Below are 18,025 nucleotides of genomic sequence, written 5' to 3'. Positions count from 1 at the left end.
TATATATATATTAATATCAAATTAAATTTAAAAATGGATAAATATATATGTTTTAAAAACATTTTTTATAATTTTTTTTGAAAAACTATATATTAATAAAGATTATTAACAGAAAAACACATATTAACTCAAAGAAAAGAACTCTCAAGTCTATCTGTCTTTGTCCACTACTCCTCTTATGAGTTATGACTTGGTCCTTCACGACCTTCACCTTTTCCACTAGCTCTTTATGCCTCTCTCTCACTTGCTCTGGTCCAAAAACACAAACAAAACCCAAAAGACCCACTTTTCATAGATTCAAGAAATCATGTACTATCTTCCCAGTTCTTGTTTGGTCTTGTTCTTTCTCTTCTCCTTATTTCACCATCTTCCCTGTGTTTCAAGTAAACAAGAACTTGGATTGTGTGAAGCTCAGTTTCAGTGCGGGAACATCACCGCCGGTTTCCCCTTCTGGGGAGGGAAACGTCACAAAGATTGCGGTCATCCATTGCTGGAACTTCGCTGCCCTAACAACATCACCTCCTTAACCATCTCAAACCATCTGTACCATGTTCTCCATATAGATCAAACATCTAAGACTCTTAAACTTTCCAGTTCAGAGTTACAAGGTTCATTTTGCAACTCTACATTCACAGGCACAACCTTGCCTCCCCAAATCTTTGAGCTTTCACCGACCTTCAAGAACCTCACTGTTTTCTACCTCTGCGACCCTAAGCGTTCTTACCATTCAAGTTATACATGTCCTGGTTGGGGTCCTATCTCAGTTTCTGAAAACCTTGATTATCATAAGTCCTGCCTTGACAGTTTCACAATTAACGTTCCTAAGAGCTTTGTTCCAGAAGAGAAAGAGTTAAATTTAACACATATAGAAAGTGCTTTAAGAGAAGGGTTTGAGGTAAAGCTAAAGATTGACCAGAAAGCGTGTCAAGACTGTTCATCTCATGAAATCTGCGGCTTCAACAATACCACACATGTTTGCTGCAAAGAAGCCTCATCATCAGCATGCAACTCACTCCATCCACCCAGCCCTGGCTCTAGACATGTGTTGGAGGTGTTACAAGAGAGGGTCCATTCATTTTTTTTCTCCAAAAAACATAAGAAAAAAGGACCTTTTTCTTTTTTCCAGCTCAGGGATCTCAATTTTATTGAGCCGGACTTGCATCCACCCGTAGGGGAACCTTCACCCGGTAAACTTTACAAATCCTTTAGTACTTATGAGCAAAATTATGAAATGACCGCTGCTAATTTTTTTTACCAAGTGGAGATAATCATAGCTCACTTGGTTTCAGTGATTTCCTTGGGAGGGAGGTTGAGTCCTTGTTTCTAGGGTCGAATCTCCTCCATTTTGGGAAGGGATTGTTTACTCTTTAATAGTATTAATATTATTAACGTTTACCAATGGTTGGTCTTGTGCAAAAGAAACTATATACTCCCTCCGTTTCATAAAGAGTGTCGTTTTAAGGTTTTATTTTTGTTTCACAAAGAGTGTCGTTTTAGGTTTTCAATGCAAAATTTAATGATTTTTTATGTTTTATGACTATTAGTATTCTACAGATTGTTTTACTATTGGGCAGATTATGTTTAGGTATATAGTTAATGATGTTTTTGTTTAGAAAAAATAAAAAATTTAATGTTTTCTTAATCTGTGTGCAAAACTCTAAAATGACACTCTTTGTGAAACAGTGGGAGTATAGGATAAAGTCCCCAAACTTCCTTGTTAGAAAAAAAGGAAAAAGTTTTTCTGTTTTTAATACTTTTATCATTTTATAACATCTATTTCATTATTCTTTTCTAATATTTGTTTAACTTTTTGAAAGATACATTCGTTTTCTAAAAATTTATATAAAGTATTGTTATTTATTTTTGAAGGTCTTTTGTGTTATTTAAAATACATATAAATATAAATATTGTTCTTGACCCCCAATTCTTTTTTTTTTTTTGACAAATGATGTGTCGATTTAAATAATATAATGATATCAAACTACACTACATTTTTTTGGTAAGAATCAAACTACACTACATGAATACGGTATTTAGTATTTATTTTCCATCTTGCCTTAGGCCCCATTGCTATTCCCGACTTTGATGTAGAAGTTGATTATGCTCCACTGTCTCCAGGGTCTTATGATGGTAAGCGTCTTATACATCTTATACAGAAGTTGTGGTTTTTAATAAGCCTAAAACTATTCATTTTTATGGATCTGTTGACTCATTAATTTGCCTCATCTCATACTCTTTGTTTTACTAATAGTTTTCCTTTTTCCACACCATTTTTCTGCATAATCTTTAGGGAGAGAGGATGGTAAACCTCGTATTAGCTTCTGGGTATTCCTACCAGTAGTTCTTCTTCTGATTCTGTTCGTGGTCTTAATCTACGGAAATATAAAGAAATCAAATGATCTGGGTCAACAGAACATTCCAAACCCAAAACTCCTAGCACTTATTCCACTGAAGCATTATAGTTACGAAGAACTGAGGAGGATTACAAATTCATTCGCGGAAGTAGTCGGGAGAGGAGGATTTGGAACTGTCTATAGAGGAATATTTTCTGATGGTCGTATGGTTGCAGTGAAGGTCTTGAAAGACTTGATGGGTAATAGTGGTGAAGACTTCATCAATGAAGTTGCAAGCATGAGCCAAACTTCTCATGTCAACATCGTTACCCTGTTAGGGTTCTGCTATGAAGGTTACAAGAGAGCAATTATATATGAATTTATGGAAAATGGGTCTCTTGATAAATTCCTCTCAAGCAAGAAGTCGTCAAATATAGACTGGAGGGAACTATATGGGATTGCGCTAGGCGTTGCTCGTGGTCTAGAGTACTTACATCATGGCTGCACAACAAGAATTGTACATTTCGACATAAAACCACAGAATGTACTCTTAGATAACAATCTTTCCCCGAAAGTTTCAGACTTTGGTCTTGCTAAACTCTGCGAAAGGAAAGAAAGCTTATTGTCCCTTCTACACACAAGAGGAACCATAGGGTACATTGCACCCGAAGTGTTTTCAAGAGTTTATGGCAGCGTCTCCTACAAGTCAGATGTGTATAGCTATGGAATGTTGGTTCTCGAGATAATAGGAGCTAGGAACAAATCATCAACTGGCGATACTGCATCTAGCACAAGCTCAATGTACTTTCCTGAATGGATATATAGGGATCTTGAGAAGGCAGACAAAGGAAAGCGTATCGAGAATGGAATCAGCAGCGAAGAAGATGAGATAGCAAAGAAGATGACGATAGTAGGTTTGTGGTGTATTCAGCCTTGGCCATCAGATCGCCCAACGATGAATAGAGTCGTAGAGATGATGGAAGGGAACCTGGATGCTCTTGAAGTCCCTCCTAGGCCTGTTTTCCAACAAATCCCCACATCAAATCTTCAAGAATCTTCTACCTTTTCAGAGGATAGCTCGGCATACACAGAAGTATGTTCCATAAATGTCGCATAAAGAAAGAAACCTCCTTGGAACCTATTAAAGCAAAAAAAAAACAGCCGCTACACTTATTTATTTTTACAGCTTTGTCTGGCATGACAAGCCAAGGAAAGATGAGATCAATAATTTTGAGTTTCATTTTCAAATATAACCTGTTTTGTAAATGTTTGAGCCATTGTATTTTTGTCACTATCAGGCCTTTTCATGGGAGCAATTCACTACTTCATGCCTAGTTCCCTCTCAAGCAACAAACAAAAGACTTTTTGAATTCAGAAACTTGAAGCTAAATGTTCTTGTCCAAAAATAAACATCACACTGTAACAACAATAAGAGAAAGATAGTGTCTTAGTACCCAAATGAAAAAGCTTGAAACTTTAATCCTATATTTAAGCCTCTATGATTTAGCGTTTAGAGTTAATCTCTCAATTCTCAATTTTCTTGTTCAAACATCCAAATTTCTAAAGTCTTTGACTGATTAAGTTATTGACTTTTCCAGTCTCCTAAATAATCTTGGTCAGCTTTACAGTCTCCTCCTAGTAGGCCTGGGAGTTCGGAATTTTTGGGTTATTTGGGTCGGTTTGTTCGGTTTTCTGAAAATTCGGTTTCTTGAAATTTTCGCCGAATTAATCCGAAATTAAATTCGGTTCGGTTCGGTCGGTAGTCGGTTTTTTCGGGTCGGTTAGCTGATTTTAATTTGGGTCCGAGAAAATTGAATCCTATGACCAATTCGGTTTATCTAACCCGAAATAGACATTTTTCAAAGGAAAAACTAGTGTAACTACTAGGTAAAGACATCCAAAAGCAAAAACCATTACAAAACCATACATAAAGCTGTACTGGTAGCTTAAAGCTGTGTTTGTGAGTTAAAGCTACAAGTACAGACCAGTATAGACCATTACAAACTATTAATGAAGCTGATAAGCTAGCATATTATCAAGTTTAAGCTAGCATTACATCAAGAAACCAATATAGAACCATACAAATATCAAGTATGATTTAGTGGTTAGCTTACCAGTTGTAGATTCACAAAAAATGCTAATCCGCACCAAAAGAGCAGCTTCACAGTTAGTACATTAAAAAGGCTGTTTTTCCGCATCAAAAAGGACAAAAGCGCAGCACCTACCTATCTGTGAAAAGCATAACAAAGAATTAACAATGTCCTCAAAAACCTGAACTACTTAATCAACAATAGAACCACAATCATACCTGCCATACTATGAAAAATCATGTAATAGCAACCGCTGAATTCCGAGCATCTACAAAAGAAAACAAGAGATTAGTTACAGACTTATAATGATAAAGAGTATGAAAGGATTTAAACTGTCAATGAGAATAGTTAAACTTACCAAGAGACTCAAAGAATTCAAATTCTTGTAACATTTGGGCCAAGTTTGCTACTGCATCCTCTTTTTTATAGGTACACTTTAACCATTGTTGTGTGCATAGCAAAACCTCTACCATGTAAGGAGTCAGAGAACTCCTATAAGGATCCAACACCCTGCCAGTTGTACTAAAAGCAGACTCTGAAGCAACTGATGAAGCTTGAATTGCTAGAACATCTCTAGCAAATTCTGACAAGACAATGAACTTAGAGCAATTACGTCTCCACCAACTGAGAACATCATAAGGCATCCCCAATGTATTTTCAACTCTCGGCTCTGGTTTTTCTGTGAGATACACCTTTAACTCATTGTAGCTAACTTCATTAATCTTCAATCCAACCACCTTATCATATATTGACAGCATCCCCTCACAATCATCTTCATCATCTGATAGCTCAAAGGTGCAAGGCTGCGGCTGAGAGTCTGTTTGCTCTGTCTGATCTTCAGTATCTTCATTGTTTTCTGAGTTGGTGGGCTTGAAACTGTAATGATCATACAGTGTTTCCATTACACTTGAAACTGAAGCATGCAGTTTCCTACTCTCTATGGTATCCTTACCATATAGCTGGTCAAAGCAAAGGGAAGCAAACTTCATCTTGTTCCGAGGATCAAAGACACTGGCCACAATCACTAGAGGATTCATGTTACTCAAACCATCCCAATACTTGTCAAACTTATCCCTCATGTTATTAGCTTGCTTTTTGGTCTCCTCATCAGAACTGCTACACTTAGTGATCAGACTCCTCTCAATGTCCACAATTTCAGAGTAACACAAACATGAAGTCACAGTCTTGGAAGCAGAGAATATCAAAGTACACTTGTAAAAGACTTTCAGAAATTTGACTAACCTTGCAACCTTCTCCCAGTCAATAGAAGTTGGTGGTCTAACTCTCTTAATCTTATCCTCCTCTTCCAAGAAATAATCACAGTACAACTTGTCCTCAGCCTCCATCTTCTCAAAGGCCACCCTCAACTTCAAAGCGGAAGACAACATCAGATATGTAGGGTTCCAGCGTGTGCTGACATCTAAAGGCAAGCTGCCTCTAGCCAACTTACCTGTCTCACACTTCAATGCAAAAGTCTTCAGCCTGCTGAAGGAAGACCGGACATACTTAACAGCATTCCTAATGGCAACAATATGAGCATTAGCCTTCTCCAAACCATGTCCAACAATCAGATTGAGGATATGTGCACAGCAACGCATGTGTAAAAATTCACCATCTTTCACTAATGAGTCTACTCCTCTCATCCTTAACTGATTCTTAAAAACCTCCAAAGCTTTGTCATTGTTCCTTGCATTATCAACTGTAACAGCATAGACCTTCTCAATTCCCCAATCATCCAAACAATCCATCAACTGGGCTGCAATGGTGTCTCCTTTATGGTCTGTGATCACCTTAAAACTAAGGATTCTCTTCTGTAATTCCCACTCTGTGCTAATCCAATGACCTGTGATCACCATGTAGTTGCAGGAAGTTGTAGGACAAGTCCATATATCTGTTGTCAGAGAAACCCTTTGTTTCTCAACACTAAACAACTGCTTCAAAGCTGCCTTCTCTTCCAAATACATAGCAACAATGTCTGTACTGCATGTCTTTCTAGAAAATGTCTTGTACATAGGCAAGACATTGCTACAGAACCGCTTCCAACCCTCAGATTCTACAAATGAGAATGGCAACTCACTGACTACTACCATCTCATTAACTGATCTCCTAAACATGACCGGATCGTACTTCACCAGCTTCATATTTCCATTGTTATCACTACTTAGAATCTTCTGGTTCTCACTTCCTACCCAATCCTTGTACTGCTTGCATCTATTTATGTGACCTATCATCGGACTAGTTCCAACTGTTTTGTATCACAAGCAATCTCAGCTTTACAGTACTTACAGTAGCTCTTACTGAGATCTTCTTCTCTTTGAATAAAATGCTCCCAAACCGGAGCTCGTTTTGCATACTTCTTCCTTGGTTTAGTTGGCTTATCAGCACCAGAAGCAGGCCGTGGTCGTTTATTCCCAGTTACAGTTTCTGTCTCTCCTGTCTTCTGAGGATTAAGTGGAGGTTCACTCTCGTTTTGCTCTTCAGTCATCTAAAAATTATACACAAACATCCATTAGCTTCAACAAAAGGACAATAAAAGGATCACACAAGGACCACACAAGAACACACAAGGAACAGGACCACAATAGGAGAAAAAACGAAACCCTAATTTTAAAATCTAACCTATATACATGCAAGTCTTAATTTAAAACCACTCAGAGACCATAAACAAATTACACACACCGAAACATAAATTTCTGGATGAAAACTGGAGTCCAAAACCCTAAATTCTACAAATCAAAGATTTGCATAATGTTAAGAGTTCTGGACACAGTTATTCATCCAGAAATTTAACCAGTCGGAAGCAGAATCAAACGAAGAAGATCGAAAGAAGCAAAGAACTGACCTCTTCGAAATTCTAGGTTGAGTTTATGTGAAAAAGGGTTGCGGATTTGGGATGATGAAGAAGAAGTGATGAAGGAGAAGAGACGAGATGTGTTGCAGACGAAGAAGAACAAGAAGAAGAAGAAGAAGAAGAGAAACTGAGAAAGAGACGAGCTCGAGAGAATCGCAGGAGGCGGAGACGAAGAAGAAGATAAGTGACAAATTAGGGTTAATGACTTAGGTTTAGACTTATATAGGGCTGCCTAAAACTACTAAACCGATCGGCCCGATAACCGAACCGACCCGAACCGACTTCCGATTCACCAAATTAATTTCGCCGAACGGTTTGATTTCTTTCTTCGGTTTACGCCGATAACCAAAATTATCGGTTTAATCGGGTCGGTTTGTTCGGTTTAATCCGAACTCCCAGGCCTACCTCCTAGGCCTGTTTCTCCCCGCATAGCCTCTTCAAGAATCTTCTATGCTTTCAGAGGATATTTCGGATTACACAAAAGTATGATCCATGAATGTTAAGAAAGTAACCTCATTGGAACCTACTAAAACATGAAAGCAGAAAAATACATTTATTCACGAAATGTAATATACTGTATACATTCCAGATTGACCCATTGTGTCACCAGACAAGACCTTTTTTTATCTTTTGATTTCTAAACCTATCAACACTCATCTTGAATTTCTCAGGCTTATTACTTTCTTCTGAATTCTCCAGCCAACTGTGTAGACTCCTGAAAGTAACCCGTTTCAAACATATCAGCTATCTCGCTCTGTGGCAGCTTGCTCTGCTTGTTTGTTGCCAAGTGATACAACAAATTTCTTCAGATGTCTGATGAAATCTGGATAGAGTTCAAGGTCGCAGTGTCCACCTCCACTTATCCACAAAGGTTCATACTTCTCTTTGCTTAGTTCCCAGAGCCGTTTTCCGTGAGACCAATCAACTACTTCATCCGCAGTTCCCTAAAAGACCAACATGAGAGTTCAGTGACCTGTCTTATAACGATTACACTCATAATGAAAAAGAAGCAAAATAAAGCCAAAGCAATGCAAGAAGTTACTTACATGGATTACTAATACAGGACAGGTAACTGCGCCGATTTTGTCAATATTCTGCAAAACATAGAATTGCGCAGGTGAGCAGCAGGTATACATGTAACCAGAAGCAAAATTAAATGTCTCCTAAATCACCTTGTAAATATCAAACCAATATGTACATTTCACCGGATACAAAACCCTCATCCCAGAGAGAATCGGGCACTGTAAAACCACACCTCTCAAGTTAGGTGTGCGCGAAGCTAGATCAACCGTAGGTCCACTACCGACAGATTGACCATATAATATCAGTTGATCGTCTTTTACCCCATACTTTTCCTTAAGGCACTTATACGACGCCTCTATATCAGCATATGTATTACACTCGCTTGCCTGATTCATAAACCAACTCTATACCAATGAGAAACAATCCATGGAAAAGTCTACGAAAGCTCATATTTCATAACACAGAGTAGTAATCTCAGAACTATACCTGTCCAGTAGACTGACCATAACCAGAGTAATCATACCTAAGAAAGAAAAACCAATGAACACATTAGATATCAAGAAAAGTATAAACCTTTAAATGAAAATGAATCAAGACCCAAATTTGAAACTATAACACACTGATTTTACATGGATTGATTCTTCTATTAACATATTACAATAAGAGCACAAAACCAATTCATTACATATCTATAACAATGTCTCAACAGATCCTAGTTTTGAGCAAATCATACACACACAAAAAAGTCCTAGCTTCTCAATGAAAATGTCTCAACTTTGAAGCTACAAAGCACTAATCTTCACAAAGCAAAGAAAAAGTACTAATCTTTATAAAAAAATGTACCAACTTTGAAGCTATAAAGCACAAATTTTTCCCAAATTCAATCAGATAAATCCTTTACCCCATAAGATTGACGCGAAGGCGATTGCTAAGCTCAACGAAAAGCTCAAACATTTGACCCAAATCAGCAGCGTTACCATGAGAATACAAAAGCGTGCCATTAGCTTTTGAATGTTTCACATAAACAGCTACGATCTCGTTACCATAACGAGTACGAAGCTTTAAGATATCAACATCATCACGACGAGGAATCTCCGGTATGTATAAACGTCCGCCGCAGCTATCGTCGGCTATAACCTCGTAAGACGGTGGCGTTGGTGGAAAGAAAGCGAATTTTGCAGCGATCGATGATGTTACACCTCCCATGATGAATTCTAATTCATAAATTAGACCCCTTTTGATTGGAGGAGATGGAGAGGAGGAGATTGATAGAGGATTTGAGATTGGACCGCGGCGCGTGAGAGATTAGAGGCGGCGCGTGGTTGGATGATTGGGGAAATGTGGGAAGGTTGAGAATATCTGTTCTTGTCTAAAGGTTTTTTTTTTTTTTTTTTTTTTTTTTTTTTTTTGTCATCTGTCTAAAGGTTTTAAAAGACAAAATTAGGAAATTATATTATTGGTGGATGGAGATTCCCCAATGCTGCGATTGTTTTACTTCTTTTATCGTTAAAAAAGAAAAGAAAAACATGACAATAATAAATTCTTTAATTAGTCCCTTCGGGGACATCCGATAAAAAAAAAAAATTCTTTTAATTAATAAAAAAATAAGTTGGTGATTTTAGATGAATTTTTAAGTCAATGAATGAGATGATTTGTTGTATGTAAGATTTAAGAATTTTGAATGTGAATATTTTGGAAAATTATGAAACAGAAAAAGATTGAATATACATTGTTGGCAAAATAATAAATAGTAAAATAATTTGGTCAATTAATAGAAAGTAAAGTATTCAAATCTTTTTCTTACCATAAAAGTATTCATATGTTTACTGAAAATTTAGTTTTTTTGATGTACAATAGTCTTTTGAAAAATATTCAAGGTAAATTAGGTTCAAAAAAATAAAATCTATATATAATAACAAACTCAATTTTTTGTGTTGTTGATGTCATTCTTTTAATCCAACGGATGAGACTGTTTTGTTTTCTCATCTAAATGATTAAATTTTTGCTGATGTCATTAATTTATCAAATAAATGGAAGGGAAAAAAACTAGTTTGACTTAGAAATAAGGTTTAATTACTAGAATAACTCATAAAATATATGGGTCAATCTAGTTATTTTCATGACCAAAATACCATTTGTCTCTTTGTTAGAAAAAAAAAGTCAATATTACCCTTGATTTTTTTGGAAACCTAGGTGAAATTTTTTCGAAAAAACAAATCTGCCGTGAAAAGTCTGCGGACGTCGTTGTGACAGATTTATTTTTCACGACAGACTTAATGGTCTACGACAGATTTTCTGTAACAGTTTTTTTTCCTCCCACAGACTTATTTGAAAATGGTTACAACAGATATTTAACTTGTAGCAGATTTTTTTTCTTTGTCACACTTATTTTATGATAATGCCTCAGACTTTCGTAATTTTGACAGTTTTATTACAATGTGTAGCATATTTTTGTTTCTAGTGGCGTCAGACTTATATTTTTGGGAAAAAATCTGTCATAATACAGCAGATTTGTTAATGAAAAAATAATTACTAGTTTTACTTTTTAGTGTTGACAGATTTGTTTTACGTTATGACAGATTTTTTAATGTTAACAAAATATCTGGAATGTTATAGCAGATTTGTTGAAAAAAAATAAAAATTGCTAGAATAACATATAGTCGCAACCGATATGTTTAACGTTATGACATATTTTTTTTATGTGATGGCAGATTTATGTTTAATTTACAAAAATCTGGTGTTTCATAGCAGATTTATTGAATTAAAAATAAATTACTGGAATGACCTATTTAGTGACAACAGATTTTTAGTGTTATGACAGATTTTTATTTTATCATGACAGATTTATAATTTTTATTTGAAGTCGGATTTCATCACGACAAAATTATGTTTGGTAGTTACCAAGAAGAAACTGTTATGAAATCGAGAAAAGCAGAATCCTCGCCGCCGTTTGTGTGGCCGGAGAAGAAGAATAGTCACCACTGGATAAGAGAAATCGTCAAAAACGATGTCCCCCAACGGCTGCGAAAACCAAACATCACTTAAATTAACCCAATCGAAATCGTCGTCGTCGTTTGTGGGAGCGGCCTATTCAAAGAGAGATGGCTAGGGTTTAGTAGAAAAAGCGAAGAAGAAGAAGAGGCATGGCTGGGAAACTGTGAGAATGAAAAAAATTAAGAAACTAAAACCTAAATCGCGATTTGTTGGTTTTTGTTTCTTAAATTTGTTATTTTTATTTATTCAGTTTATTTAATTAAAAACAAATTTTGGTTACTTTCAAAAATAAAATAAAAAAATAAACGAATTTGGTTTTTTTTTTTAAAGAAATGGTATAATGAAAAGTTAAATAGTTTTTTAACATAAAATTTGGGTTAGTCTAGTTATCCATTTGGATTGAGAGTTATTCTAGTTATTTTTGCTAAGTTTTGAGTCAAACTGGTTAAATTTCAGTAAAGGAAAATGCACTTCTCTTTGCTTTCTTTCTTCCCCAAATAGTCGCTTCTCTTTCTTTTGCTTCTCAATGTGTAAGATTTATATCTATATTTTTTTAAAATGTTCGATTAGATGTTGAACTGAAACTGATGATGTTGATTTTGGCATTGCTTTAATCAAGTGTGGTGTCAAAATATAATTGTTTATGAAATTTTGACTACAATGTTTCTCTCTTAGACCTTTTAATTACATGTTGTAATTTGTCTTCTCCATTTTTACACAATTTCAGAGAATAACTCCAATTTTCAGTTATCCTCTTACTTCACCTTGCTGATCTCGCCACTAGTCTTTGTTTTGATGATATCCGCTTATATTCAATAAGAAGCCACACCATTACTATCATTATTTTGTACTCTCTTCGATCTTCTTTTTTAGGTAATCCCTCACTCTTTGGTCTTCTCTTAGTTTTTTTTCCTGATCCCTCTTCTAATATTGAACAAGTAGAGCGACGACATATATTCAAAGTTATATATTCGAAATTCACTTACAAAGGTTTCTAGATTTATTTTTGTTTTCTTTCATTGCTCTTGATTTCTACGGGTTTTATTTATTTCTCTCTAATATTGTTTGAATGGTGTCTATCATAGTTAATCGTCAATTTCCCTTTGTCATCGATCCTTTATGTTTCAACGCAATCGACTTGTCGCGCAATCGTTACCGTTGTTGTCTTCGAGTAATATATTGTACATGATTCCAGATCTTTCCAATTTAAATGGACAAATGAATTTTCATGCATGCAAACAAACAATTATTTTAGATTTGAGGATGCCGTGCATTGTCACAGAAAGTAAATGTATCTATGAATTTAAATGTTGTGCATATATATTGCATTTTGTTTATGTCGATAAGCATTTTTTTCTTTGGAAATGTTGATGAATCACATAATTATCGTTCAAATATATATTTAAGTGTACGAAAGACTTAATAACTAGACTAGGGGGATATGAGTAAAAAGGGCTTCTATTGTGGCGGTGGTATGGTTCAGTTTTTTTGAATGAATATTTTGTTTTGGTTAAGATCAAATAGGATTGGTTTTTTGGGTCGAACTCCTCTAGCACAAAAATTTAATGATTTTACCTTTAACCAAAAAAATAAATAAATTAATGATTTTATAGTGAGTATGTAATTTTCATTTTCATTTCTTTTTTGATATCAATTTTGAAATCAGATAAATTTTATACCATATACCTAATTATAAACAAAAAATTTCAGTATTGAATTATAAAATTAAACCTTGCATTTACCTTAAGATATTAATTGATCATAATGATAATATATATAATAATTTGTCTTTAACCATATTCACAAGTGTAAGACGCTTTTTAAAATTTTAAGTCCTCATTTATGATCATTAACTGAAAATATCTACATTTTATAAATTTTTGCCAAAAAAAAAAAAAAAAAAATTGACAAACAAAAGTGGATCATCAATTAATCATGATAAAAAAAATTGAAGACCAAACTATATAAATAGAGCCAATCATTAAGATCCGAAAAAATAAAAACATTTGAATACCTCAATACAGTTCATTGAAATAATTGCTATGAGTGGTACGAAAACTTTGGTGACTTGTTTCCTTGTAATAATACTTGCAGTGTCGTTGTCTAACCACAACGTTTTGGCTTCAGGTATATTTAAGGTTTGATTTAGTTATTATAAAAATTAGTAGTAATCATTTCAAAAGCTATATTTAAATATGTAGAATACGTGATGACTATGTTTTTGTTTCTATGATATATACAGGCATGCATTTTAAAGTTTTGTTAAAATTCTATTATTTGGACATGTTATATAACTATCTTTAATTTATTGAAAGGTTATATAAGATTTAAACATGTTTGTATATCGGTTATGTTTAATATATATATATGTGGACTTGTGTAGATGCAGAGATCGAAGATTTCTCATTCGATAACTGTAATACTAGGTGTTACGGAAGTGATGAATGTAATAACTACTGTATTAGAGCTGGATTTAAAAATGGTGGACATTGTGGTTCTGCTTGTATTCCATGTCCTGTGAAATGTTGTTGCCAAAAGTAATACAAACTTATATAATCTCTCTCTCTAAATTGACGATTCTAGCGTTGAATTTATTTTCTCTAAGTTATTGGACGTAATTTTTATCTCTTTTTTACAAATAAATACCATGAAATAAGAAAACTATTTATTGCAAGAAGTCATTTAAACAAAAAATCTAGGGGCTTTTGCAAAAATGCCACTTTTTCAATGCCACTTTTCAAAAATACCCCTTTTTAAAAACTTTATAAAAAATGCTCTTAAACATATAAGATTTACCCAAATATGTATGTAATATTATTAAAACATACACAAACTACATTTCTATGTATCTAAAATCTTATAAATACTTTATAAATACCTTATAAATGCATTTTAAATACCTTTAAAAACCTTTAAAATATCTTGTAAAACCTTTGAAAAACCTTAAAAATCCTTTAAAATAACTTGTAAAACCTTTAAAAACACCTTATAAAACCTTATAAATACTTGGATCGAGTCTTCAAGTAGTAGTTACAATCCATAAGTACCTTATAAACCTAATAAAATTTTATAAAAATTTCAGATTTAAAAAAGGGCATTTTTGAAAATGGACATCTAAAATGGCATTTTTGAAAATGGGCACACCAAAAGGGGTATTTTTAACAATTTCCCAAAAATCTATATTACAAAACGTATTCTTAATCATACGTAAATAGCATAATAATGATGGACTTCATCACAACTCTTTTTATAACTTCTCACTAACAATAACTCAATATTATCATATTATTATAGTATATTTTTGAAGATGAAGATGAAGATGGAGAGATTTAGTCAACATTTACAATTAAGATAGAAACTAAAAAACTATTATTTAGAAAATTAATTATTAGTTGGTGACTTTAAATCAATAACTAGGAGCGGATATGTTCTATACTTGTTGACATATAGTATTATTACAAATATTTAATAATTGTTATAGTTTAAAAAGGTGAATATCTAATAATAATATAGTGTAAAAATAAAACATTTGAGTTAAAAATTTGAATTAGTTAATATTTGAAATAGTTTAATTTGTGAATCAAAATTTGTTTTATTCATAAAATTTCATACAATTTTAATTTTGGATGAAAATGTGGGGTTTTCTAGACTAGTATATAAAATAGAAAAACATGCACATTAGGCCTCACTTCTAGCCCATAACACCAAGTTTAAGGCCCAAGAACAATTTCCAATTTTGGTAAATTAATAGAAAGTAAAGTATTCAAATTTTTTTCTTAACATAACAGTAGTCATATGATTACTGAAATTTTAGAGTTTTTTTTAAATGTACAATATATTTTTTTGAAAAGTACTTCCAAGGCAAATTAGGTTTGTAAACTAATAGAAAGTAAAGTTTTCAACGTCAATATAAAATAAAATAATTAATAATAACAAATGTAATTTTTGCCATGGATTTTCACAAGTTTGTCTTCACAAATCACAAATGCGAACATTGAATATTTTGAGAAATAAGTCATATCGACATATCGTGGTTATCAGAGAAAAATGAAGATGTTATTCGATCATCAATTGAAGTAGAATATTGTTCATTAGCAAACACAACATCTGAAGTCAAATGAGTATGTTCTCTACTAACCAAATTTGGTATTAATCATCCAATAAACATGTTATCCACTATGACAAGTAGACAACAAAGAACCCATTTACCTCTTCACAAATCTAGTGAAACATGTTGCCATAAATGGCGTACATGCCCGGTCCTTGACAGATTTTTCTAAAACATTTGTATTGGGCCTCAAATTTTCGAGGCCCATTTTGAGAGGATTTTTTTATTTTTTAGGACTCCATAATTAGTAAAACTAGGTGATTGCCCGCGCACATGCGCGGGAAGAATGTTGTATGAATGGTAAAATCATGTGAAATAAGGGATTGTTTATGTGTTACTTGGTAGTGTAAGAAAAATATGGTAAATTGTTTAGGATTTAGTGTGGTAAAATTATGGAAAATGATAAAATTTAAAAAATTCAATAATATTATAAATGCTAAAAAAATAATAATAAATCATCTTTTAAAATCATTCACCAACAAAATAAGAAATCAACGAACATCATCACTCCATGGCATTCTCCTTCCGTGTGATGATCGGTACTTGGTCATTTTCAGGATTCCTGACATCCGATTTAGAACACCATAAACAGTGAATGTCCAGTCGCCAACTTTAGAGTTTTGATTGTAAACGGAAAAAAAAATACTTACCAACAAAGCATCTCGTCTGTAATACTGAGATCCGGATTCAACATAATCCTCGTACTTCCGGTAACATTGATACATCTCCACCTATGTTCCTGTGATAGCTCTAATTTCACAAACTTGATAATACATATCACTGTGTTACGTGAACGATGCTTCCATAAGTCATAGAACTCGACTGCAAGGTCACCCGTTAAACGACACTCTAGATGGATACACCTAATTTTAAGATTTGAAGAAGTCATAAGACTTTATATTCTGGTTTAAATCTTTAAAAGAATAGTGACTTACTCAGTATCACGTAAATCAAAGTACAGCTCAAAATATCCTCCTTGAGAATGTTCCACGGAAGGAACAAAAACCAACTCTCTCACGTTGACAATTTTGCCAACAACATCTATGAAACACACACATGAATAATACAGTCAGAACATGAACCGCAAATAAACTCCAAAAGCACAAATAAATTTACAAATTAGGCTTACCAACGCAAATATTCGGATTAACAATACCACTCAATATACTCACAAACTCAGTTAGATTGAAATAGGTTCTACTGGAGCACATATTAATACTTTGCACTAAAGTGTCCGAACGAAACACAATCTTGAATCTATGCGGTACTGGTCTCAATATGCTGTTAACCCGTGATACATCAAAATTTTTAATGCTCACCCACTCATCGATTATCAATCTTGAAAGATAATTATCAATTAATTCATCACGAACAACGGCTTGGATTTGGGTGAACTGCAAATAAAACGTTAAAGACAAAACCAATTCAATTTAATATCGAAAACATGTATAGAAGGTAAGTTATCAAAAAACTAACATGCTCGTCACCCAAAATCATATTGAGCTCTCTACCCGTGCCACGCGAAACAGACCAACAATTCAAAATCTTCACCGAGACAGACCACTCACCCATGTTAGGGTTAAGAGACGCAATACGAAAATAACCACCATCACATGGATCAGAGGTAAAAGGTATCATTGTAGAACGCATATAAAAAGATTTCTACGTTTGTCAATAGTTTTTTCGTGAGCTTGTAGATAACCGTCAATTTTGTTCCTTTTTCGTTATCATTGTTATAGCCAAGCTCATCAATCATCAAACGATTTCTAGGTTTATAAAGATCTCTTTCATTAGACTGTAGAAAGCCGTCAATTTTGGTTCTCTTGTTTTGTTTTTATGATTATAGCCAAACACATCAATGAGCAAATAATTTCTACGTTTATCAAGTTCTTTTTCATGAGCTTGCAGAAAACCGTCAATTTTGTTCATTATTTTTCGTTATTATAGTTATAGTCAAGCTAATCAATCTGCAAATGATTTCTATGTTTATCAATTTCTCTTTCATCGGATTGCAGAAAGCGGTCAATCTTGTTTTGTTATCATGGTTATAGCCACCATCATCAATGAGCAAATAATTTTTACGTTTATCAAGGGCTCTTTCATTAAGTTGCAGAAACCCATCAACTTTTTATTTTTTAATCATGGTTATAGCCAAACTCATCAATCAGCAAATGATATTTATGGTTATCAAGGGTATTTTTACAAAGTTGCAGAAAACTGTCAATTTTACCTATTTTCCGTTATAATGGTTATAGCAAAACTTTTCAATTAGCAAATAATTTATACATTTATCAAGAGCTCTTTCATCAAATAGGAGAAAACCCTCAATTTTGCTCTTTTTTTTTTTCTGTTATCCAGGTTATAGCCAAACTCACCATCAACAAATGATTTCTACGTTTATCAAGAGCTTTTTCATGAGGCTGCTTAAAACCTTCATTTTTGCTCCTTGTTTTTTTATCATGGTTATAAACTCATAAATCAGAAAATAATTTCTACGTTTATCAAAAGGTGCTTCATTAGGCTGTAAAAAAACCGTTAGTTTCACTCTTTTTTTTGTTATCATGGTGATAGCCTATCTCATCAAGCAGCAAATGATTTCTACGTTTATCAAGAGCTCTTTCATCAT

General features: G+C 33.7%; 4 protein-coding genes across 4 annotated transcripts; 2 read left to right on the top strand and 2 right to left on the bottom strand.

The window, feature by feature from the left end:
* Positions 1–166: 166 nt before the first annotated feature.
* On the top strand, positions 167–3,667 carry LOC9323153 (LEAF RUST 10 DISEASE-RESISTANCE LOCUS RECEPTOR-LIKE PROTEIN KINASE-like 2.4). The gene is made up of 3 exons (XM_021010163.1): positions 167–1,187; positions 2,062–2,130; positions 2,291–3,667. Exons 1-3 carry the CDS (start codon positions 308–310, stop codon positions 3,448–3,450), a joined length of 2,109 nt encoding a protein of 702 aa, XP_020865822.1. The 5' UTR covers positions 167–307; the 3' UTR covers positions 3,451–3,667.
* A 579-nt stretch (positions 3,668–4,246) lies between these two features.
* Positions 4,247–5,942, bottom strand: LOC110224246 (zinc finger BED domain-containing protein RICESLEEPER 2-like). The gene is made up of 4 exons (XM_021010169.1): positions 5,874–5,942; positions 4,782–5,790; positions 4,642–4,691; positions 4,247–4,562 (listed from the first exon to the last, which is right to left on the bottom strand). The coding sequence occupies exons 2-3, from the start codon at positions 5,767–5,769 to the stop codon at positions 4,660–4,662; spliced, it is 1,020 nt and encodes a 339-aa protein (XP_020865828.1). The 5' UTR covers positions 5,770–5,790; positions 5,874–5,942; the 3' UTR covers positions 4,247–4,562; positions 4,642–4,659.
* A 1,865-nt stretch (positions 5,943–7,807) lies between these two features.
* LOC9324619 (protein ABHD17C) lies at positions 7,808–9,700 on the bottom strand. Its single transcript, XM_002887041.2, is given in 6 exon segments — positions 7,808–8,017; positions 8,020–8,218; positions 8,321–8,368; positions 8,447–8,683; positions 8,784–8,820; positions 9,199–9,700. Coding segments are annotated over 6 exon segments (966 nt in total). The 5' UTR covers positions 9,504–9,700; the 3' UTR covers positions 7,808–7,877.
* A 3,587-nt stretch (positions 9,701–13,287) lies between these two features.
* On the top strand, positions 13,288–13,861 carry LOC9323152 (defensin-like protein 47). The gene is made up of 2 exons (XM_002888509.2): positions 13,288–13,418; positions 13,675–13,861. Exons 1-2 carry the CDS (start codon positions 13,334–13,336, stop codon positions 13,830–13,832), a joined length of 243 nt encoding a protein of 80 aa, XP_002888555.1. The 5' UTR covers positions 13,288–13,333; the 3' UTR covers positions 13,833–13,861.
* The last annotated feature ends 4,164 nt before the right edge of the window (positions 13,862–18,025 follow it).

Source organism: Arabidopsis lyrata (genome assembly GCF_000004255.2).
Source record: "Arabidopsis lyrata subsp. lyrata unplaced genomic scaffold ARALYscaffold_2, whole genome shotgun sequence".
In the NCBI taxonomy this organism is placed as follows: Eukaryota; Viridiplantae; Streptophyta; class Magnoliopsida; order Brassicales; family Brassicaceae; genus Arabidopsis; species Arabidopsis lyrata.
The sequence above is the reverse complement of the archived record's forward strand: the minus strand, read 5'-3'. Positions and strand labels throughout refer to the sequence as shown.